General features: G+C 43.1%; 1 protein-coding gene across 3 annotated transcripts in view; it reads left to right on the top strand.

The window, feature by feature from the left end:
* Nucleotides 1-9,456: 9,456 nt before the first annotated feature.
* sptbn4a (spectrin, beta, non-erythrocytic 4a) overlaps nt 9,457-24,585 on the top strand; it is a 34,919-nt gene continuing 19,790 nt past the window's right edge. The window contains exons 1-4 of one of the 3 annotated variants that reach the window (XM_032576435.1): nt 9,459-9,738; nt 9,859-10,256; nt 10,479-10,633; nt 23,508-23,771. In XM_032576435.1, the coding sequence (XP_032432326.1) occupies nt 10,511-10,633; nt 23,508-23,771 (387 nt within the window). In that variant the 5' untranslated portion in view covers nt 9,459-9,738; nt 9,859-10,256; nt 10,479-10,510. Of the gene's footprint in view, nt 10,257-10,478; nt 10,634-23,507; nt 23,772-24,585 lie in introns of all 3 variants that reach the window. The other 2 variants (XM_032576433.1, XM_032576434.1) reach the window with 2 other exon arrangements.

Genomic DNA, 24,585 nt, shown 5'->3' on the forward strand with positions numbered 1-24,585 from the left:
CTCCTCCTCCTCAGCTGTCGGTTTGCCCACCTCTTCTACCGGGATAAACATGCACTGAGTGAGAAGGTTTCTGTGAACCACTCTTTCTGGGCCACCATCCTCCGGTTGTACCACGTATACTGGTATTTTAGGCTGTTTCTTCACCACCACATATGGACGTGGCTCCCACTTGTCTCCAAGCTTCTGCCGTCCTTCCACATGACATATTTTGACCAGCACCCTGTCCCCTGGGCTGAACACTTGATCCTTTGCTTTTTGATCATAGTACTTCTTTTGTTGTTCCTTGGCAATCCTAGAACTGTGATTAGCTTGTGCATAAGCCTCCAGCAGGCAGTCATGGAGTGTCTGCACATAGTCACTGTAACCCGCTTGGCTATTAGAGGTTGAGGTCCCAAACACCAGATCCACTGGAAGTCTGGGATGTCTCCCAAACATTAAATAGTACGGAGTGTATCCAGTTGAGTCATGTTTTGTGCAGTTGTAAGCATGGGTCATGGCATCCACATATTCATGCCACCTGGGCTTTAGGTGAGGTGGCAGAGTTCCCAGCATATTCATTAGGGTCCGGTTGAACCTTTCAGTGGTCCCGTTGCCCTGTGGGTGATATGGAGTGGTGTGAGTCTTAGTGATGCCAGTGATCTTGCATAGTTCTTTTACAATTGCACTCTCAAAATTGCGTCCTTGATCTGCATGGAGCTTTGCTGGAAAGCCGAACCGGCAGAAGAAATTCTTCCACAGAACCTTGGCCACAGTGCGTGCTTTTTGGTCTTTGGTGGGGTAGGCTTGAGCGTAACGAGAAAAGTGGTCTGTTACAACAAGAACATTTTCAATGCCCCCCTTTGACTTTTCCAGGCAGAGAAAGTCTACACACACAAGCTCCATGGGGGCATTGCTGTGGATGCTGACAAGAGGAGCTCCAATACTGCTTGTGGGGGTCTTCCTAAGACAACATCTTTCACACTGCTCACACCACGATTTGACTTCCAGGGACATATTTGGCCAGTAGAATCGCTCTCTTATCAGCTGTAGAGTTCTCTCAAAGCCTAAATGACCTGAATCATCATGCAGAGCAGTTTTAGCCACCACCCGCAGCTTCTCTGGCAAGATGAGTTGCTCAATGCGTCCTCTTTGCCCATCTGTGATGCATCTGTATAGGATGCCATTTCTGACCACCAACCTCCTCCACTCTTTTATGAGAAGGCTCCCATGTCTTCCCAGGCCGATCCTCACGCTTCGAGGTGGTTTTTTGTTATTATTTTTGAAATACAGAACTTGGCCAATAATGGAATCATCTTTCTGTTCTGCACGGATTTGTTGAATTGTCATGGCTGGAAGTGCATCTGTTCCCACGTCCAAATACAGCTGATTCACTGTTGGGAAAACACAGCTATCTGGCACCTTCGAAACCGCAGCGTTGTCGAATGTATCGGGCTTTGGAACACACTGGGGCCCTGGAGGCTTCGATTCAGAGACCCTGACATGCTGAGGGCATGACTGTAAGATCTGTGTGACTTCTTGGTTGGACATGCGTGAAAGAGCATCAGCATTTGCATTGTTCTGTCCCCTTCTGTACTGGATGTCAAACTCAAAGGACGATAGCTGGGACACCCATCTCTGCCCTGTGGCATCAAGTTTGGCTGTCGTCATCACATATTTGAGGGGGTTATTATCAGTCAAGACAGAGAAACAACGTCCATAAAGATGGTCATAGAACTTGTCTGTGACGGCCCACTTTAGGGCCAGAAATTCCAGCTTGTGTGCCGGATATCTGGTTTCAGGTGGGCTTAAGCCTCTGCTGGCATAAGCCATGACCCTCTCGACCCCATTCTGAACTTGAGCCAACACAGCACCCAGTCCCTCCCCCGAAGCATCAGTCTGCAGCACGAAAGGCAGGTTGTAGTCTGGGTAGCCTAGTATGGGTGCTGTCACCAGTCTATCCTTTAAACGCTGAAATGCCTCTTCGCACTCAGCAGTCCACAGATAGGGTCGGTCAGAGTCAGTGTGTTTATGTGTCTTTCTCTTTTTCTTTCTGGGATCGCCAGAGGTGAGACGGTACAAGGGAGCAGCCAGCGTGGAGTAACCTTTCACATAGCGTCTGTAGTACCCTGCAAATCCCAAAAACTGCAGGACCTCTTTACGATTAGTGGGCGTTTTCCAGTTCTTAACCTTGCTGATCTTCTCTGGATCTGTCTTGATTCCCTCCGCAGACACAATGTGGCCCAGATACTGCACCTCCTTCTTCACCAGCTGACACTTTGAGGGTTTTAACTTCAAGCCATGTTCTTTCAGTCGATCAAAAACCAGCTGGAGGCGTTCCAGATGCTCCTCAAATGTTTTGGAAAATATGATGAGGTCATCAAGATAAATGAGCAGGTGAGTGAAATTCAGGTCCCCAAAGCAGCATGTCATGAGCCTCTGAAATGTGGATGGGGCATTTTGGAGCCCGAATGGCATTCTGTTGGCCTCAAAAAGCCCCATGGGCGTGCTGAATGCAGTTTTGTGTTTATCATGCTCTGCCACTTCCACTTGCCAGTAGCCTGACGTAAGATCCAGTGTGGAGAAGTATTTAGCTTGCCCCAGTGCCTCCAATGCTTCTTCAATTCGTGGCAACGGAAATGCATCACGTGTGCTGCAGGAATTCAGTTTTCTGTAGTCAATACAAAGCCTTAATGACCCATCTTTCTTAGTAACAATCACCACTGGTGATGCATATGGGCTTTTGCTTGGCCGGATAACTTCTGCAGCTTCCATCTCTGTCAGGAGGTTCCTCACCTCTTGCCACTGAGAAGGGGGGATCTTACGATATGGAAGTCGAAATGGCTTTGAGTCCACCAGAGGAATCTCATGCTGCACAGTCTTTGTATGACCGTAATCCATAGCATTCTGGGAGAAGACATCCCCATTTTTCTCCACTAGGTTCCTGAGGAGAGCACGCTGGTCTTCATTTTCCACTGCTGCTCCACCCAGGTCCACCTCAAAACTTGCCACCACTTGACCCAGGCTCAGACACAGCTCTTCTTTCATTTCACTTTGATGTTTGTCTCCTCCTGTGTCAGAAGATTCAACCACTTTGTCCACCAAGAAGGCTGTGGCAAGCTGAGTGTTGGGCTTAATAGTGATGTTTTTCCGGGACGCATTCATGACTCTGACTGGAGCATATCCCCTCTTTACATCTGTGAGAACTTTAGCCACTAGTAGGTCTTGGGGGAGCTGGTGTGGAGAAGGGCTTTCAATCAGTGCTGTATAGATTTTTTTCTGAGGGCCTGCCTTAATCCTACATTTCACATCCACCTCTTTACCACTAGGGATACAGATAGCCCGACCAGTGAAGACAGCGGGGCCAACCATGCCATGCATCTGATCTTCTGTGGTTTCAACCTCCATCACAGCCGAATGCCATTCTGGATGGCTCTCTTTTATCCTGTGGAGGAACTCGACACCGTAAACTGCTTGTAGGTGACTTCTAGATGCACGGATGACATTGGTTCCAATGAGCAGAGGCACTGAGGAGCGATATTCAGAATCAGGGACAACAAATGTGGGGACAGTCATACAGTCCTCTCCAAAGACCTTAAGTTTGATCTGCAAAACACCATAATAAGGCACATTTTGAGCTGCAGCACCTTCTATAGTTATTTTGGATGGGTGTAGATTCTGTTTTTGAAGGTCTGGGTGGTTGTGCCAGAAGCTATGGGTGATGCTCGTGATTTGAGATCCAGAGTCAATCAGAGCCCTGCATTTAATGCCATTTATCTCCACTTCTCCCTCATTTCTTGGGCCCACCAGAGGAGTTCCCTCTGCTCTATTAGCATTGCCTTTATCATCTCTGTGTGGGGCTTCCTGCTTGCCCATGGTTGCCCCTGCTACCATGGGCTTTAAGCGTTTAAACCCTGAGCTGGGGGAATGCTGATTTCCTCTGCCGAGGTTGACCACTGAGCAAGGCGAGTCCCAGTGGAGGTGGAATCAGGAAGTACTGCTCGGCAGAATCTAGCTATGTGCCCTCGGTTTCCACAGCGATGACATGTAACACTTGAACTGTGGCTCGTAGAATGTGCTGATGAGGGGGATGTGTTTGGGGGCAACTTGGAGGATTTTATACTTGATTCCAGTTTGGACAGCTTGGCCATTTGCTCTTCTTGGTTAAGAGCTAATTTTCTGACAATCTCAGTCAGTTCAGAGAGCTCAGAAGTGCATTGTTTTCCTTCCAACCTCACAGCTGAGCTTTCTGAGGTCATCTGCACCTGAGTAAATGTCTTCTTTATTTTATTTTGTGGCTGGAACTTCTTTGTTTCTCTTGCCATATTTCGTAACTCTGACTGCAGTTCTCTGAAACTCAGTAACATGGGCTTCATTGGAGCTATTCGTGCATATACCTGTTCGTCTATCAGCCCTCTTAAAAACTGGCGAGTCAGTTTACTATCTCGATCTGGAAAGGGCCTACCACCCCTCTGGTGTTCTTCCACAGCCCGCAAGATTGCCTCCAGCGCTATGGCATACGAGCAGGCTGACTCGCATGACCTCTGGCTCCGCTCATAAAAGTCGGCTAAAGGATCTAACGAACCTTGAGTATCACCGTATTCTGCCCTCAGTTCGTTAAATGCCTTCTCGGGGGTCTGGTCATTGGGTGGGAGGTTGAGAACCAGCTTTCTGGCCTCTCCATTGAGGTGTCGAACCACTGTGGAGAAGCGAAGATGTACAGGGAGGTCAATGGCATCCAGCAGGTATTGCATATCACGGATCCAGTCTTCCACAAGCATCTTACTGTCTGCGTTACCAGTAAAGACTTGCACGTTCTTTACTTGGTGAGTCTGCAGGAAACCACCATATATTGCTTGGGGGAGGCGTGGACTGATGGTAGTCCTCCCACCGTCATCTAACTGAGGGTCAGGATGGTATGCATACGAGGCCATGGCAGCAGGTGGGGGTCGAGGAATGTATTGGGCAGCTCCTGAGCGGTCATATGTGTTAAACCCCAATGCATGCGGCTGCATGTGCTGTGGTACACTGGCCTGCTCGTGCCCAACGTGGTTGGGGGCTCCATATGAGGCAAACTGGGGTATATTTTGTGTTCGTGCTTCCCCCTGAGTGCAACCCTGATAAATAAGTGCAACAGATTGAGAGGGCTGGAATGTGGGTCTGGGCTGGGAGTGAGGGGTGGAATGTAGGTGGTCTGGGTAGGTGTGGGTGCTATGTCCCACAAGCTGCCCGGTCTGGTTAACCCCTGGAGGTTGTGTGCTGGGCTGCTGTAGTAACTGAGGTGCATTTTGGAATGCACTAGAATAGCTTTGATGACCAACGTGGGCTGGTGCAGCTGGAGCAGTAGGAGGAGGAAGAGGAAGGAGAGACGGCTGCGGAGGGACAGGGTACTGGTCACTATAGAAGGACAAATGAGGAGGAGGAGGAGTAAGCTGCCCTTCACGTGGCCATGGCTGCGGTTGTGTGTGACCTGGAATGGCACTGAGGTTATTTTGCTGGGACTCTGCGAGAGATCCTGGACTCAGGGGCTCAACTGAGTGATGATGCCACATATTTGCCCTTTCTTTCTTTATTATTATTTTACTCTTAAGTAGAATTATGGGCACAACAGATCTTGTGCCTGTGTTTCAGGAAGTTCACTACAGTGTTCTTTGCAGCAAATAAATTCAACACACTACTCAGCACATCTTATAGACATTTAAAAGAGAATAAAAAAATAAAATGCCACAACAATAAATATGTATATTCAATACTGAGTCACAACGGCCCCTTTGAATGGCTAGCTGGAAAGTCTTTTTTTTTTTTTTTTTTTTTTTTACATTACTATCACAAAACAAATTAACACCACAACATTTTACTCGAATCTCTAAAGAATACACAGGAAATGTGATTCTGCCCAAGTGGAGGCACAGTCAACCCGAATAAAGTCTCTCTTTTTTTTTTTTTATTTTGATTACAACAGAATCCCTCCAACCTGTTGGTCTCCAAGAACCACAATCCGGGTCACGGCACCAAGATGTAACCCAGGCTTTCCCTCTTTAACCCTGCAGCTGCTGGAAGACACCCGATGGACTCTGCGTTGTGTTTGTGTGAGGGTGGGATGTGTTCCGTGCAGGAGAGGAATCAGACAGGCGGCTCGTCGTTGTGGGGAGACTTTGGCGCGTTTATTTTGTTCACCTTACAGGCAGTAAACACACTGTCAGCATTCAATCGTTTTTCTTTTTACAAAATAATCAAACATCACCAAAACAAAATGTAATTTATACTTAACAGGCAAACTGAACAAACAGAAATAGATCGGTATATTAATATACCGTATATTTTACACCGAGCTAGCAGAGCTGCTGCTTACCTTACAGGCAGTAAACACACTGTAAAGAATACGGCAGTTCGCGCGCAGAAATCCCCTGCGCTACGGTGTCCCCGGCAGGACAAACATGTCGGAATTGTGGTAGTGCCAGCAATTACAGTAAACAACAGCACCCTCTTTTGGAACATTTATGCACTGCTTTACACTTGGAACACTGCTTGTCTATGATGTTCCCAGAATACAATGGAGAATTAGTTGATATCTTTCAAAATGGCTGGGTTTTCCTAATAGACTCAGCAGTGCAGATCTGTATAATGAGAACAACAACCAGCAACATTTTGACAGCATTGCAGAGGATTACAAGGTCACTAATACCGGGGAAAGTTTCTGCAGCTGGCATCAACCAACTTCCATAGTTGGGAGCAGACCATAGAAAGATCCTGGTTGGGCATTTCTAACAATGCTACGAGACTGTAGCAAGGCTGAATGTAAAGAGAGACCAGAGAAGGAAGGTGGACATACTATGTGTCCAGGAGACCAGGTGGAAAGGTAGCAGGAATTGAATCTTGGGAGAATAATTCAAGTTGTTCTATTCTGGTGTAAATGTAAAGAAAAATGGAGAATGAGTTATACTGAAGGTAACCTGGTAAAAACCAACCCTCATAATACCCTTTGCTTCGCAAAAAGGCTCTGAACCCTCATCTATTAAGAAATGATTGCTTGCTGGAAACAGACTCTTGATGCTCAGGAGGTCCCAGGTGATTGAACAGTTACATCTAATGCAGTGAAGGAGACAGGTAGGCGGGTACTTGGTGTGCCATCACGAAGGAGGTTCACTCATGCACACTCACACACCCTTAATAAGGTGCTGGGTGGTGTACACCAGGATGGTATAGTGTAAACTAGCTCACCCAGCAAAGGGTTTACTGTATAGACAGGTGGTGTACTCTCAGCAGAGTCTCTTTCAATATGAGGGAGAACCGATAGAAGGTATTTATTGTGTACTTCAGTGTGTTTTAGTGTACATGGAAACATACTAAGTGTTGAGGGACCATCTAGTGTACATTTGGGAGGCATAATGTACTCAGATTTACCCAGGGAAGGTTACTTGTACACTGTGTAGTCTCTCCAGTGACACTCTGTCTGTGGAAGGGACACCAAAGCAAGGAGTTGTGTTTGCACATCAGGATTCTTAGCAAACTTTTCAGGCTAACTTCCCAACAGAAGCACATGGAGACTTTAAAGTAACAGTATCCATCAAGCACCTACAGAGGAATGTGTGTATCAACTTTTTATCTTATGTGGGGCCTCATCTTTTCTTGAAGATGAGCCCCTGTTGTGGCACTTGAACCTCTGTAGGCAATCAGGGTTCAATCATAGTGGGAAGATCGTAAGGGCCAAGACCACATGGTGTTTGGTCATTGCAGGGCCATTGCCTTTCCGTTGCAGCATGCTGTGTGATGGGTAGTGGGATGCTGGCGGGGGTGCTTGAAATGTGGGCTGTGCTGTGTGCGGAGCTCGCGCTTTTGGAAGTGGCCTCATTGGCTTTTTAGGGTTAAAGCTCTCCTAGGGGTGGGAAGTTCATGGCGTCTGTGCCTGGGGGCATGTGTTCAATGTTTTTGTGCTGGTTGGATATGACCCAGTGTCTGAGCTTTTGTGTGGGTGAGGGAAAGAGAGCTGTCTTCCCTTCTCCACCCCAGAAGAAGGGGTGGAGAAGGGAAGGAAGAGATGGTTCGGACCAGGAACTGGTTGCCCCTCTGGGGGGATGGTACCTGGAACTGGGAGTGTAGAGTGTGTGCCCATGGCTCCGGTCTTTCTCGTGTCGTCCTCATGTCCTGAAAGGTGAGTCTGTGGGTTCCCACGCCCACTATAGAGCATTCTCATGGAGAAACCTTAGAAGCACAAGCACCTCAGCTTCTTCTACGCTGAGTAGAAATAGCTAATCAGCGTAGAAGCTTAGACTAGTTAACCAGACTGATTAGCTAGTCTGGTTTCTTTGATACTTCCACTTCTCTGCCAGTAGTTTAGCTTTTTGGTTAATTTTATACATAACAGACTCCTTATTAATCTCTTTGATCCTGCAGTATCTCCATTATTCTTGATGATTTACCCCGCTGTTACCTGCCTGCTTCAGTTTTTATAAGTTTTTCAGTTATTATTAATAAATTCTCTGCATTGTGGTTCAACCTTAAAACCGCAGTACATGACAAACGTGGAATAATCCAATAGTAATTCCATAATTATGTGCTAAATTTAAACTGACCACATGTTTCAAGACACCTGCAGCACTTTTTATGTTTAATAGGCATTTCATTGGGGAAGTCATAATTTGTTAGGTTTTTTTGTATGTATTGTTTGTATTCCATATAAAAAAACATTGATGTTCATCTTGTTTGAAACACTGTGTTGTGAATTGCAAAGTGAGATTAGTGAGGTCGATAAATAACAGAAAATCTATTAATCTCCAAAAGAAAAGAACACAGATGGAGCCAGACTGAACAGCAAAACTTGGTGCTTCAGGATGGTGCTCCACTTTAACCTCATAAAACTTTAATCCCTAGTTTGCTATAGTGATGTGTCGTTGTTCTATAACTGGTATTTAAAAAAAAAAAGTATATAAAAATGCTTCAAATGCTGCAACATCAGTGTAAGGCTAAAGTCACGTTTTAATTCTTATTTTTGCTGACAACATGTGAGTGTCCTATTGAGTAGAAATGATTTCAGAGGAAGCTGTATTAGCCTCAGAGCAGAGTATAACGCGTACCCCTTCTGTTCCAAGCAACATGCTGACAGCAGAAGAAACGCATGCAGGGTTTCTTAAAGCAGGCGAGTGATTAGTGATCCGAATCAGCCAGCTACATCTTGGACCACGGACGCACTTGCGCTCCTTCCCTTTCATTCAGCTGTTTCAGAAGCGACACCTCCCCCTCTTTCTTTCCCAATTCTCATCCAGCTCCGAGTGCAGTCATTTCTAGTGCAGAGAAATGTCCCCAGTGACAGTAAGGGATGACGCAGGCTCTCTCTTCCTCTCTCTGTTTCACTAACCCTCACCGTCCCACCCTCCATCTCCTTGTAGCTCTTCCATGTTTTCCCTCTTCTGACTTGCTCTCCCCTTCTTTTTTCCTGCTTTGGTACTACCCTTTTCTCCATTTCCTCGCCCAGTCTCCCCGTCCCCCTCTCCTCTCTCTGCCTCCCCCTCTCCCGCCTCCTTTTCACTCTGCTCCGGCACTGCAGTGCTGATTGTGATTGAACACACACACACACACGCCCGCACGCACGCACACATAGGCTAGCATACCCAAACACACGCACACAGGAGCGTAGCTGAGTAGCAAGTACTGCAGCAGCATGCAGCATCTGCGACTCAGCCATTCAGGGAATGAAGGAAGCAGATCGCAGGAGGGAAAATAGTTTGCTGCCTCAGACCAGCCTGCTTGTGCACCTTAGCAGAGGTGAGGATAATGCATTTCAAGAGCGGATGGCTTATGCTATCCTGTCTTTTCTGCACTGCCTCTGCATCCCGCTCACCCTGCTCCTCCTACTCCAACTCTTCCTCCTCCTCCTCTCTACAGCATCATTAAACAGGACTACAGATTGACCGGGACTGGCAAGTGGTGGATGGTCAGAGTTTTTTTTTTTTTTTACCCCCAGCTGAAGGATTTCTTCTGTGGCTATGCTACATCTGCACCCTGGCTGCTGGCTGGATTGTAACTGACTTCCGGAGCTTGAAAATAGCACCGCAGCGTACGAGGAATCTTGGATGTGTGTGTGGCATTCTGTACCAGTGTTGTTGCTGGTGCATTTCCCTTTTTTTTTTTTTTTTCCCCTGCTGGTTGTTTTTGCCTTCTCAGAGACTGGCTAGCAGGCACTGCAGCATCAGGACCGCAAGATCCATGAAGGGGTAGGGCATGAGGACCCAGGGGCAACCCTAAGGAAGGGCTTGAGTACTTCCATTGGTACCACTGCTGAGGTGCTCGTCTTGATTTTTCTTTTTTTTTTCTTTTTTTTTTCCAGAAAGGGGTGTCTGGTGGGGGGTTGGTGTGGGTGGTGACAGCACAGGTAGCTAGGCCCCTACAGAGCAGAGCGGGTGGCTCTTGCGTAGAGGAGCCAGGCAGGACGTCCTGTGGGAAGGGGGAAGAAGGGCTGACTGGAACGTTGGACTCCTGATGGTGGCTATTTTTGTCTCCCCTAGCTGAGCGTTTGGGACAGCAGGTGGAAGAGAAGATGCTTATGGCCCGAGACACGGCCCGGGATGAGGCTCAAAAGCTACACAGGAAGTGGCTGAAGCACCAGGCCTTTATGGCAGAGCTGGCCCGCAATAAGGAATGGCTGGCCAAGATAGAACAGGTGAGTGGAGGTGACCAGGAGGGGGAGAGCAGAAAGGCGGCACACGCTAAAGGGGAACACACGAGTACGCGGTGGGTGTGGTGAAAGTTGGAAGTGAAAAGGTGAAGCTGAGTGAGGTGTCATCACTCGGCTGTTCTATCTTCACCATGCTCAGGAACGTCCTGTTACACTCTCAAGGTTACATAGAAAGAACAGTGGTGTCATTTTTGCTTTCACGTTTAGTCGGATCTTTGTGCCTCTTTTAGGCCTTTTTGCACTAATCAGACTTGGACTTGCAGGCTGGAGAGAATCGAAATGAGAAAGCTCTAACTTTACAGCAGAAACACAACATGTGCTACAGAGTCTGGTATAAGTCGGTGCGAAGCATTTATTGCTCTCTCTTGTTTGGTTTTTGGTCCTGCATTGCCATCATGCTTTGCTACAACCCATCTATGCAGGATACCCTCCATGCTGTCCAGCCCCAGTGAATTGAAGCCCACATGCGCCTCGAATGAGATCTGTTGTCATCATTTTAGTTTCCTTAGATTACAAGTTGAGCTTGTTGTTTAGAAATATATCAGAGTTTCTGAACATGGTATGACATCTTCAGCTCAGGACCAGCACAGATTTTTATTTAAAGCAGAACAAGACATCAATCTTCCAGCTGCAGCTGAAATAAAAGCACATACTGGTCATACTGGTCATTGGAGCTATAATGGTACAAAGTATAGACTCAACACCTGCCAGGTGGTCGTTTCAGTCACTTATTCAGCTGAATGTTTTTTGCCATTCTGCTCTTTGTAGAGAAATTTCAATCTTAACAAGTTGATATTTGCTGGCTATGTGGTCTCTGCTCACACCATGAATGTCTGGATTTCTTTTCATAAATATTTCAAATTTATTCTATTTGTCCATCTTGGAAGCCATCTATCAGCCAGCTTAGCGTCAGTGTGCAGCAAAATCTGGGTTGCTCTTTGCTCCCTACACCTGGAGAAAACTTCAGTCACTCCTGCACAACCAGAGAGCAGTATGGTGGAAACTGTTAGATTTAAATCACATCCCCTTTAAACCTTAGTAGAACTCGATGCTGGTAATCAGGTCCCATGTATTGAAGACTTATTGTAGTAAGTCAACAATAGACTTACTACAATCTTTGACTGATCTTTAAAAATGACTGCAATCTGGATAAATCAAGCAGTGGTGTTCTGCTTTCCAAAGCCCTAGCAACACACGAGTATCCGCAAAATGTCAGACAGAAACCTTTTCTTCCTTGAAAACCCAGCAAACTTTTGTAGACTTTGGCCAACATGCAATGTATTTACACCCCTTATAATATCATAAGTGTTTGTTGATATTTCTTCATGTCTTAATTATTTATTTCCTTTGAATACATTAAAAAATTTATTAGACTTTATAGATTTTTGCACACCATTGTGGTAGTAAGCTGTGTGATAAAATATTCATTAGATACCAGGGAAACTAATTATAACCACAGCCTTGGAGTCAACACTACTATAGTTTATTATCTAATGAGGAAAAGCTTTGGTTGTCCATGTGTGTAATGTGTTCTTAGTTTTGGGACATAAAAAGACTTGAAATTGCTTTGTGTCTTCAGTTCTTCAGTAAGTATTGGAATATAGGCAGGCCTACTCATTTGTATGTTCAGAGTTTTGTGAGCTGAAGTTCAGAGCAGGGGATACAATCTCTCTTCAACTGTTACAGGTGTGGAGGTGTTTGAAATGTTCAGGGGAACACAGGAACAATTGGTTTTCTGTTTTACACATATTCCTCGTTTATTGGTTTGACAAAACAAATTCTTTGTCTTTCAAGGGTAAAAATCCCCATCAGGGTGGCTCAAACCTGAACAAAACAAACGCACACTAATTGTACTTTTTCTTTTTTTGATATAAGTTAATTTGCCGTAGCATCCGCAACTCTGATCTCTTTTTAAATAAAGAAGGAAAAAATCATCTCTTTGTGATATTTTTAATGAACATTTGGGGAAAATTGAGATCTTCTGCACTTGAATCGACATGGTAGGAGTTATACCACACTCATCTTACTTTGGCTGGAAATTGTTGATTTATCTAGGAAAACACGAACTACATTTATTTACCAGATCTTTATCTCAGCACTGCTTTAGCCATGCTCAATAAGTCCAAATAGCTAGTTACACTGCATCATTTACACACTAACAGATTACATATTGTTCTTACTTATCAAACAAATCTTGAAGCCGAAATGTAAAATTCATGTCTAAGAACCAGCTTTAACTGTGCTTTAACTGGGCCATTACAAAACCCTGATAATTTTCTTATTCAGCCATTGTTGGGTTTGTTGCTGTGTTTGGGATCAAACCCCTGTCGTACTCACATATTATCCTGATACCCACCATTCTCTACAGCTGGTTTGTAGTGTTGTTACTGCTATACACTGTTTAGGTTTAACCGTCGTGGCTGAGTGACACTGCTGCTTTAGACTTATAATGGATATTGTGATTCAACCAGAAGCAACTTTAACATATTCTTTTCTAGACTGAAGCTTCTTTCTTCTTGCATCCCTTTAAATTAGTTTTAATATTTCATTTTTTCTAATTGTACCGTCATAGACCTTAACATTTTACATGTTAACTGACTCGTGGAGTCTGAAAGCATACTTTTGGGTTAATGCAATTTATTTGAGCATTGCACAGTTTAACCCTGGGGTCAATCTTGCGGGACGTCAACTACTGGGGGAAAACATTTTCATTTACAGTTGTGAAAAAAATCCTTTTCACAGTGATGGAATTCAGTGTTTTGGGTGTGACCTTATTAGCGTTTCAACATTGAACTACAGCAACAACTCATTTGCTAAGACCATTGCTGACGGTGTTGTGTTAACACCCACCTGTAACCTCCAGTCAAGCAAAGTACCAAATTCTCCTGTCTCTATTGAGGGAGTTACACCTGCTGATGATCAAACAACCAGCCGCATTTTACTAACAGCATCTAGCTGCTACTTTAAAATTGTTTGTGGCGCATACATAGCTTTTCCACACGTAGATTTTCCCTTTTTTGGGTTCAGCTTTGTTATTAGTTTCATTAATAAATCATGAAACTATGGAATCTGCTGCATATTTTTGCAAACTTGAGCCAGTATTTAAATCATTTTCGAACCAAGTGAAGGCTAAATAATTAAAGGAATTGGTGTTTACAAATTGTTGATGTCCAATAATTTGGATGTCCAACAAGATGGACTTTTCTTTCAAAACAGTACATTGTGAAACTTGTGTTTTAAGAATCAAGGTTGTCATAATTTATAATAACTGTGTTTCCATTAGCCATAAAATAGTGCAAAATGAAATTATGAAAATAAATTCTCTTAATTTGAAAAAAAACCCCAACTCATATCTTGCGCTAGGATGAGGTGGTTTTCAGGTATATGAAAATAGATGTAATTCGCAAAACTGCAATGGGAACACTTTATTCACATCATGCAAATCATGTGATCAGCAGCTGGATGTTACAACTGGTGAAAACGATGAAGAAGATGACAGGAAGTAGTAGGAGGATGATGGTTTGGAGGATGTTTTTCAGACAATGAGCAGCAAAGCGTCGCATAGTTCATTGAAAGTTTTGTGCCATTCAAACATGTTGAATCCATAAGTCTTCTGTAAAATTGTAAATTATAATTTCCCCAAAATGCAGCATACATAGCCGCTCCCAATTATAAGGGGTTGTTCCAATGCCTGGCCAAGATGCCAACGTCTCCACTGCTGGCTGATAGATGATGAATGTTAGTAACATGACTGAATTATGAATATGTCTCATGTAGTTGTTATACATCCATCGCTGCCATGATTTTTAACAGCTTACCGCATAAACTAGATTATTCAAGTGTGATTTTCATTTAATTTCTTATTCAACGAAACACCGCAATTGCAAAATTATGTTTTTTCGACATTAGCGAAATATTGACAGAGATTTGTGTACATTTGTAATAGAAACGCAGCTAGTGTTATTCCACTTTTGTACTTTTTTTTTTTTTTACCTATTTGATTTCATTTGATCTTATTACATATTTCATCATATTTCAGTTGCAGATATAAACAAAGTGAAAAATGATGCAATTTTATTGCTTATTCATTAGCACATTTGGATAAACTTTTTGATGCAAAATAAAAAAAAATAAAATAAACCAGGAACCTAAAGTGAGGCCTTACACTGAGTGCAGAAGATGGCTGCCTCATAGACTGTCTCTCCGGTGCCGGCTGCCGTGAGTTTCCCTGTGTCGTGTCCAAACAGATAGCTACGGAGCCCATCATGTCACTCAGGCCCTGCTAGCCTTACCTAATCCAGCCATCCGTCTCTGTCGCTACCCGAGAGACGGCGAGAGGAGGACGTCGCTTCCTGTTGTGTTCAGAGAACTCATCGTCCTCTCGGAGCGTTCCCGTTGCGGCCTGCGCCTCTGTTCTCTCACAGCACTTACTCAGCACATGAAGCCAGCCTCGCAGCTCCGGGCCGACGCGTGCATGTGGAGGATCTGTGGGTGCTTCTCTGTTACAGTGAGAAGACTCACAGTTGACCTTGTGCCAAGCCTCGGCACGAGCTCCAAGCTCAGCCTTGTTTAATACATAAACAAAGATGGCGCTTGAGCAAATTCTGTATATTAGCTATAGATTAACTAATAAAATGTCATGTGAATAAAATATAACTTTCACGAGGAAGTCCCATTTCTCTTTAAGTGCATCAATATTATGCATGTGCTACTGAAAACCACATTTCTGTGCCTTCTGTGTATGTACTGTAATTATGAAATCTCACACTCACACATGAAACTTCAAAATTTGGCAACTGAGTAAATAAATACATTTACAGAAGCTTCTTTAGATACTTCAACATCTTAAAAAGGAGTTGAAGAATACAATACGTAGTCTTCTATTTCTTGATTTTATGTTCTTCTTTTAAAAGATTTCTGACCTAGTGGTCTTTATTTTTGCTCCATATAGAAAATGGTCAAAAAGAGAACAGGAGGAAAACCAGAGTATCTGAAAAGTGTGGTATGCATTTGTATTCACCTCTCCGAGTTAGTTCTTTGTAGAACCACCTTTCATTGTGATTCATTTATCAAGTCTTAATGGATTTAAGTCTGGACTTTGGGCCATTTTAATACATCATTGTGGGGTCATTCAGTTGTAGCTATGACTTTATGCTGTATGGTCTTGGTCCTGCTGGACGGTGAACTTCCATTCTAGTCTTAAATCGTTTGCAGCTTCTATCTTTTGCTGTGGAAATGGTACATTCAGATTTATGTGAGCTACCTTCCTTATGGTAGCTTTAGTTTTCCATCACACACACAGCATCTTCGAAAGTCCTACAAGTGGTCATGTTCAAGTTCTGGAAGTGTAAGCTCCAAGATTCACTGCAGATACAGTTGTGGTCAAAAGTTTACATACACTTGTAAAAAACATAATGTCATGGCTGTCTTGAGTTTCCAATAAGTTCTACAACTCTTATTTTTCTGTGATAGAGTGATCGGAACACATACCTGTTTGTCACAAAAAACAGTCATAAAGTTTGGTTCTTTCATAAATTTATTATGGGTCTGCTGAAAATGTCACCAAATCTGCTGGGTCAAAAATATACATACAGCAACATAAATTGTCAATTTTGGTGATGTAGAGAGTTGTGTCAATCAAATTAGCTTCATGTCATGGCCTCTTCACTTCTTGTAAGTGATTCTGATTGACTACAGCTGTTGACTTCTCATGAGCCCATTTAAATAGGGCTCATTTGACCCAGTGATTAGACTCAGCCACAAAAGCTACAATGGGAAAGTCAAAGGAACTCAGTGTGGATCTGAAAAAGCGAATTATTGACTTGAACAAGTCAGGGAAGTCACTTGGAGCCATTTCAAAGCAGCTACAGGTCCCAAGAGCAACTGTGCAGACAATTATTCGCAAGTATAAAGTGCATGGAACAGTTGTGTCACTGCCACGATCAGGAAGAAAACGCAAGCTATCACATGCTGCCGAGAGGAGATTGGTCAGGATGGTCAAGAGTCAACCAAGAATCACCAAAAAGCAGGTCTGCAAGGATTTGGAAGCTGATGGAACACAGGTGTCAGTCTCCACAGTCAAACGTGTTTTACATCGCCATGGACTGAGAGGCTGCCGTGCAAGAAAGAAGCCCTTGCTACAGAAAAGGCACCTTAAGACTCGGCTGAAGTTTGCTGCTGATCACATGGACAAAGATAAAACCTTCTGGAGGAAAGTTCTGTGGTCAGACGAAACAAAAATTGAGCTGTTTGGCCACAACACCCAGCAATATGTTTGGAGGAGAAAAGGTGAGGCCTTTAATCCCAGGAACACCATGCCTACTGTCAAGCATGGTGGTGGTAGTATTATGCTCTGGGGCTGTTTTGCTGCCAGTGGAACTGGTTCTTTGCAGAAAATAAATGGGATAATGAAGAAGGAGGATTACCTCCAAATTCTGAAGGAAAACTTCAAACCATCAGCCCGAAGGTTGGGTCTTGGGCGCAGTTGGGTGTTCCAACAGGACAATGACCCAAAACACACATCAAAAGTGGTAAAGGAATGGCTAAACCAGGCTAGAATTAAGGTTTTAGAATGGCCTTCCCAAAGTCCTGACTTAAACCCCATTGAGAACATGTGGACAGTGCTAAAGAAACAGGTTCATGCAAGAAAACCATCACATTTAGCTGAACTGCACCAATTCTGTCAAGAAGAGTGGTCAAACATTCGACCTGAAGCTTGCCAGGAGCTTGTGGATGGCTACCAAAAGCGCCTAGTTGCCGTGAAAATGGCCAAGGGACATGCAACCAAATACTAATGTTGCTGTATGTATATTTTTGACCCAGCAGATTTGGTGACATTTTTAGCAGACCCATAATAAATTTATGAAAGAACCAAACTTTATGACTGTTTTTTGTGACAAACAGGTATGTGTTCCGATCACTCTATCACAGAAAAATAAGAGTTGTAGAACTTATTGGAAACTCAAGACAGCCATGACATTATGTTTTTTACAAGTGTATGTAAACTTTTGACCACAACTGTATCTTGCAGTGAATCTCAACATATCTGAGATTCCAACGTCTCCACTGATGGCTGATAGTGGAGCCATCAGTGGAGACGGGCTTTAAATAAGGAATTGGTTGAAAACAAATGAACAAAAAGGGTGAATGGAAGGATTTACATAGTAGATGTAAATGTAAAGTTTGGAATTACAAATATTTCCCCACATTGGTTTCTTTTGCCATACGTATCCAGACCCTGCAAGACTTTAGTAAATTCGAGACTTGCTTTGGGCTTGCTGGACACCATAGAAACCCAGAGGAGGAGAAAAATGGAAAGCCTTGGTGTCATTTGATCAGAGCAGCCTCATCCACGTGTTTTTCTGTGTCCTACATGGCTTGTGGCGATCATTGAACCAGTCCTTTTAAGGTTTTCCTTTAAAATGGCTTTTCTTCCTGCCAGTCTTTGCCATATTCTGTCCATTTTTAGATGACCTCTTAAAGGTAGCTCTGTAACTTCTCCCTCCCTGAGCTGTCTGCTGTGTTCCTTAGTTTTCATGATACTGTTTGTTCACTAATGTTCTCCACCAAACCTATGAGGCCTAACACAGGACATATGGATTTATGCTACATTTATGGTTATTATGTAACAAACTGTGGATTAGTTTAAGAGGTATTTAAGAGTTTTGCAATGACTTTTCTATAAAATTTCTGCCACTCCTTGAAACTATTGGTAGGTCACCTTCCGTCATAAGAGTTTTGAGTTGAACTGACTGTTGAACTGTCTCTCTGAACTACTGCAGACAGCTGATTGATGCTCACAACAAAAATGACTTGGCAAAAGATTTCGTTGTTGACTTGTAAGACTAACTACAAATTATGAAGTATCTGATGCAGTGTCTTTAAGTCACTTGGTTAACGCCGTCCTCCTAATCTTTAGCTTCTTCCACAGATTCTCTATCACAATCAAAAGTAGGAACTGTGGCTGAGCTACTTCAAAATGTTTCTTCCAGTCAGAAAAAAACAGCCTCCTTCCTTCTTTTACATGTTACTTTTACTTATGTTCAGATTTAGAACATCCTAAGATTCATAACCAAAGTGTCTTCTGGAAGGCGTTCACGTATCATGTTAACATAAATCAGTTCAGAGCTTTCATGTCCTGCTTCAGGTATAAGACACGTCTGCTTACTGTCAGTGTTTGTCTCGAAATGGAGCGTAGCTTCTTCCTTGCGTGTTTAGTTTGGACCCCATTCTTCACCCTGTGACTCCAAAAGGCTTTGGTGTTATAATTTCATTTCATTTATTTCTTTTTAATAAACAAGTTTTTTTTTTCCACCTTCCTACTTATTGCTAGTTCTGTTGCATGAACTCTTACTTACTAATCCAGGAAAGGCGTAAATCCGTAGCTCAGATTCACAGATCATATTTGAACCTATTACATACACATATTTTCACATTTTGTGTTTGTGCTTCACATATTTTTTGACATTTTTTATGAGCTTTGATTTTTTTGTTGTTGTTTTGTTTTGGTTTTCTTCTGAAAATGGTCAGCAGCAAAGACGAGATGGAAATTACCAATAAGGCAGCAGATGAGCACAGAAACACTACAGAAGTGCTACAAAGCAGACTGGCTCCTTACAATTTTACGAATATGTATCAGAAATAGAACGTGAACAAAATTAGAGTTTCGTTTCAAATTTCAAGTGAATGTAAAAATTTAACTGTGTCTTTATTGTCATTCTCAGTTATTCAGGTGTAAAGTTTCTAAACCCAGAATAATTTTCCAAGCTTCACAATACAACCACATAAATTTATTTTTGTATCTTAAAAAAAAGATTTAGGTGGTTACACCCTGGCTAAGAAATGTAAATGAAACTATTGCAATCAGTGTTTAATTATTATTCTTAAGGAAAATGTTAAGTAGACCACAAATAAATAAGCCATTAGTCTGAGGTTTAATATCAGATGTATTTTGCTCAGCGAAATCATTTATTCACAAACAAGCCCCAACATTTGTTATACCTGTGTCATATTTAATTTCTTTTTGATTAAACTAAGACATTTCTTTTAGGAAATAGAACAGGAATCTCTATAAACATAACAAAACAATGAAAAAAGAGCAACATTTGGAAAAAAATCCTATGTATTCTGCCTCTGATGTGAACTTGTTGTCCAATATAGTCTAGTATTAAACATGTTGATCTGGGAATATATTGCATTGGCAGGATACTCAGAGGTGTTATCCTGAAGGGATCCATCTAAACGTTGGTGGATAGTCGTTTTCTTGGGCTAAACTTGGGCACCCTGGACTTTCATCCCCAGATTGTCATTTTTAACGGAAAAGAAAAAAATAGAGATGTTGATTTCACTGCCAAAGTAATTTAATCCATCCTGATGAGGGAGCAGATTGTAATGTCTTGTCCTTAATCCCAATAAGTACACAATATGCTACAGGGTTGCATCACAATCAGTCATGGCTGTTTCAGTGAAAGGACCTTATTTCTTAAAGTTTAGTCCTGTCTTATCCAGGTTTTTAGGTATGTCAACATACATGGTAAAGTACAGGAAGCAGTGTGACGTCAACTTTACAATTTAGGGCATTTCACTTCCTACCAACTGCAAACTTTCATCTGTCACTCTCTTGCTTCGAGGTCCAGAGCATTGGAGTAACTCCAACCCTCCATTACATTTAACTATAATAAACACCAAAGCATTCAAAACATGTCTAGAAGTTGGCTTGAAAGTGTCTTCTAAATGCTGCTTTTCACTGACAAGTACAGCATATTCTGACACATGCTTTGATTGGTTATATTGTGGAAACTTATGGGGTTATCACAGCTGATAGTCTGGTAGATTCAGTTAAATTATTGGGGAGCAAAATGACAATGTTTGTTACATTTTCAGCTGCTGGAGTTCGCTTTTACACTTCACTGTGCCAAATAAGCCTTACCTCTGAAAACCATTTTTACCTCCTCACCTGTGGGCATTTTGCACCAAGAACAACAGAAGAAAATGACACCAAGACCTCTTAAGAAGACACTGAGCGCAACTTCCTTCATCGCAAAATGCGAAACAAAAATGGAGTTGCATCAGATTTTAGCAGTTGTAAGATTTTGTTTTTATCTTTTGCACACTACCACGAGCCATTTCTGCCACCAGCTCTAGACACACGTGATTGTTTTGGTTGTATTACCCAGAATGCTCTGCACGATAGTCCATTTCCTGCTTTTGGAGCGGTCTCTTCTCCCCTTGTATTCATACCGCTCCAGAGGTCACTTCAACCGAACCAATACCTAGGTTTGTAGGCGGATCAGAGTTTGCATTTTATGTATTCATACCTCCCTAAATGGGCCAGGCTCTCTAGATAAACAAATTGCGTTCGATTAACATGGGCTACACCTCAGTCACCAAGGAAGCATTTTGTATTTTGCATCAACATGGTTCACACCCAGTATTAGTTGAGGATTCACCTCCAGTTAAGCCACAGTGTCACAGTCTCTGCTTAACTTGGGTTTAAGTAAGTAGGCCAAATGGTTTTTTATTCTATTAATCTTGCTAAAACAATTTGTAGGTAATATTTTGGGGAAAATTGAAATTAAAGTCTATTGGAAACCTTCAAGATCCCAAAGTCTGAGCAGAATTGGGGTTGAATTCCTCCTAGGATGATTGCTACCCAGCTCAAAAACTAATGCAGTAAAATCAAACATTGATTAAAAAAGTGCATAGTGGAACGTATGGTAGAATATTTTGGTCAGATTCGATTTTGGAAGACATGTTTAAACACGTCGGAAGAGAGAAAATTACTAAATGAAACGCTGTAGATGTGCTGATAACAGCGCAAACGGGTATATTTGGTGGGCAGTCATTGTTGTTTGTATAAAATTAGCCCTTTCATCCCACCTACTGTTCAGCTATGCTGCGTCAGCATTGCAAGAAAGCCAGCAGAATTTGGCTGCACGCTGCTGCCATGAGACCGTGATTTATGTGTGCTGGCCTTTAAAATATCCCACTATGTTTGCCATAAGGGCCTTGAAGATTCGTTTCACAAATGCCCATTGGATCACACTGTTCTCCGGGAGTGCAGCACTACAATAGCCTCATTCCTGTTCTATAAACCTTTGATTCTTTCGCCTTTTGCTCGCCTTCTTCCTCTAGTCTGCTTGCTCCCCACACCCTCCCTCGCTCTTTCTCTCCTCTCCTCCTCCCCTCTCTGATTCCTTCTCCTTCTGCCTCACCTCGCGTGTCCATAAAGCCGAGAGATGGAGGAGAGAGCGAAGGAGAGGAGAGGGAGCCGCTTGCTTTCTGCTGGCTCTGCATTATGGGAGGGAAAGCAAGGCCGAGGAAAGATAGGAGCAAGAGAGGGATGTTTGAGAGTGTGAGTGCTAGCAGCAGTTAAGCAGAGAGCCTGTGCCAAGAGAGGGAATGCAGCACTGCATTATGAAAGCCATAGGATATACCTCAGGTTCAACTGTGCGAGAGATTACAGAGCGAAGCGGCAGTCGGGGCGCGAATTTCATTGCATGTAACTCCCGCCATCTTTTAACGTAGAGAAAATGCGCCTTTTATTTGACGTTGCACTGCACACTGGAGCTCACACAGGGCTTCCTTCCCTCAAAAGTCAGTTCCACAAGCTTCCATCATCTCATCCAAATCACATTATTCACAGAGCCTGATGTTTCGGGGAGGAAAAGGGAGCGGAGAAGAACAATGGGAGGATATAACAGGGGTTTGTTAGAAATACCATGGATGATTTTTAGGTCAGCTCAAGGCCAAATGATGCTTTTTTTTCTTTACCTGCTTGTGAGCATGTAGGGGGGCCTCCCGCCTCAGGATGGAGATCTGTTATGCCCAGCTATTTTAGGCACCCACTCTGTTTCTGGCATCATCTGTTATTTGCTCAGGTCGTTCCTGGTAGGCAGGATCCTGTGATACTGTAACAAAGATCCACAGGTTTTTGCTTTATGTGGAGAAATATTCATGCATCCACAAATTACATAAAGTCATGATTACTAAGTAAATGAACTGAACTTATGTAGCGCTTTTGCAATTATTTTGACCACTCAAAGCGGTTTACTAGAGTCACACCAATACACAGATCGGTGGGCAATTTGGGATTAAGTGCCTTGCCCAGGGACTTATCAACATGTGGCAGGAGGAAGCTGGAATCGAACCTACAACCTTCCGATCACAAGAAGACTACGCTACCCGCAGAGCCACAGTCGCCATGGAAGTGGAAGTAAATGTGTGGTTTTCAATCATTTTTGTAAGAATCAGTCAAATGTGGTATTTGACTTCAACACCCTTCACTCTGATACCCCTAAATTAAAAGCCACCTATTATGCAAAATTCACTTTTTGTGCGTTTTTGTACTTCCAGTTAGGTTTCCCCAGTTGTCTCAATAAAATAAATTAAAGTTTGAGGTTGGAACCTGACAAAATGTGAAAAATTTCAAGGGATGTGGATACTGTGGATACAGTAGGAACTGTTGCATCCTGGGAAAGTGGGCTGATTTCGTTTGGTAGCCGAAAAGTGACCAATTCCAGTATTTTAAAAATTATATTTATGGTATTTATTGAATGTGATTGTAAGTTGGATTTGACATATAAAATGGGTGACAGTGAACAAGTTGTTCTGCTCATGGATTTCTAGAGTGGTACAAATTGGGGCAACAATTACTACAGAGCATAAGAACCTTCCCTCGAAGCAAAGCCTGACATTAAAGACTGTGAGGAGGAATCAGTGAGCCAAAGCAGGCCTTTCCCGCCGATAACGTTTTATAAAGTCAACGCGTTACGGCTCCCAGTAAAATAATGCAACCGCTTTTGTTCAGGCTGGAATGCGTTTTAATAACTGCTTGTTCATTTTGACTTTCTCCATCCAGGAGGGTCTGGAGCTGATCCAGGAGAAGCCGGAGCTGCGTCCGGTTGTGCAGCAGAAACTGGAGGAGATCAGAGAGTGCTGGTCGGACCTGGAGACCACCACCAAGGCCAAGGCGCGCCAGCTCTTTGAGAACAACAAGCCCGAGCCGGCGGTGAAGAGCTACTCAGACCTCGACAGCCAGCTCTCCCACCTGGAGCAGCAGCCCCCCCAGCTGGAACAGGCACACCACCTGCCCACCTTCAATGAGCAGCTCCAGAAATTCCAGGCAAGCGCCAACGCCTTACTGGGTCGCCATTTACAGCATCTATAATGAGCAGCAACAAACCCTTCTCCTCAGCAGCAGCTTGCAAAAATGCAACTGTCATCCTCCATGTATTAAGTTAAATTCAATTAATTTTAAATTTAATTGTACTTTAAAATTAAATGCAGTCCCATTCAATAAATTGAAATGTTATCAAAAAGTCAGTTTATATTAGGAACTCTAACTCTATGTGAAACACATTATATACATGGTGGGCCATAAGTTTCCATACATAGAAAAAAAAAAACCATTTTATATTGGACAACCGTTTTTATTTTTGTGTAGTCGCTGCACGCCTTGGACCACTTCGTGATGTTGATCTGCAACATTTCCAGTTTTCTGAAACTTGCAAATAAGTTTTGCCACAGTGTCGTGTGTGATGCTCGTTCCATGTTTTCTGTTAAAATTTCGTGCAACCATGCGACTGCTTTCTGATCCAACCATCAGTATAATTTCAATTCTTTGCTCTTTTGTCAAACGTATTTTCTTGGGTATCTGAAATTTAAAAGAAATTTTACTTTCTCCTATGTATGGAAACTTATGGCCCACCCTGTAGATTAACTACATACAGATGGGCTGTTTATCCGCCATCATCTGTACCCATGCTAACTAGCCTTAGCATTGTGGTGAACCAGCTGAGAGCGAGGGAAGTGGGGGGGATAATGTAAGTAGAACGTACAAGAGGGTGATTGACAGCACTAAGACGGTCCTCCTGTCTCTGATTGGTTGCTTCTGGCTGAGTGTATTTCTGCCGTTGGAACTGGGAGCAGCGTTCACA

The sequence above is a fragment of the Xiphophorus hellerii genome, chromosome 11, assembly GCF_003331165.1.
Source record: "Xiphophorus hellerii strain 12219 chromosome 11, Xiphophorus_hellerii-4.1, whole genome shotgun sequence".
NCBI lineage: Eukaryota > Metazoa > Chordata > Actinopteri > Cyprinodontiformes > Poeciliidae > Xiphophorus > Xiphophorus hellerii.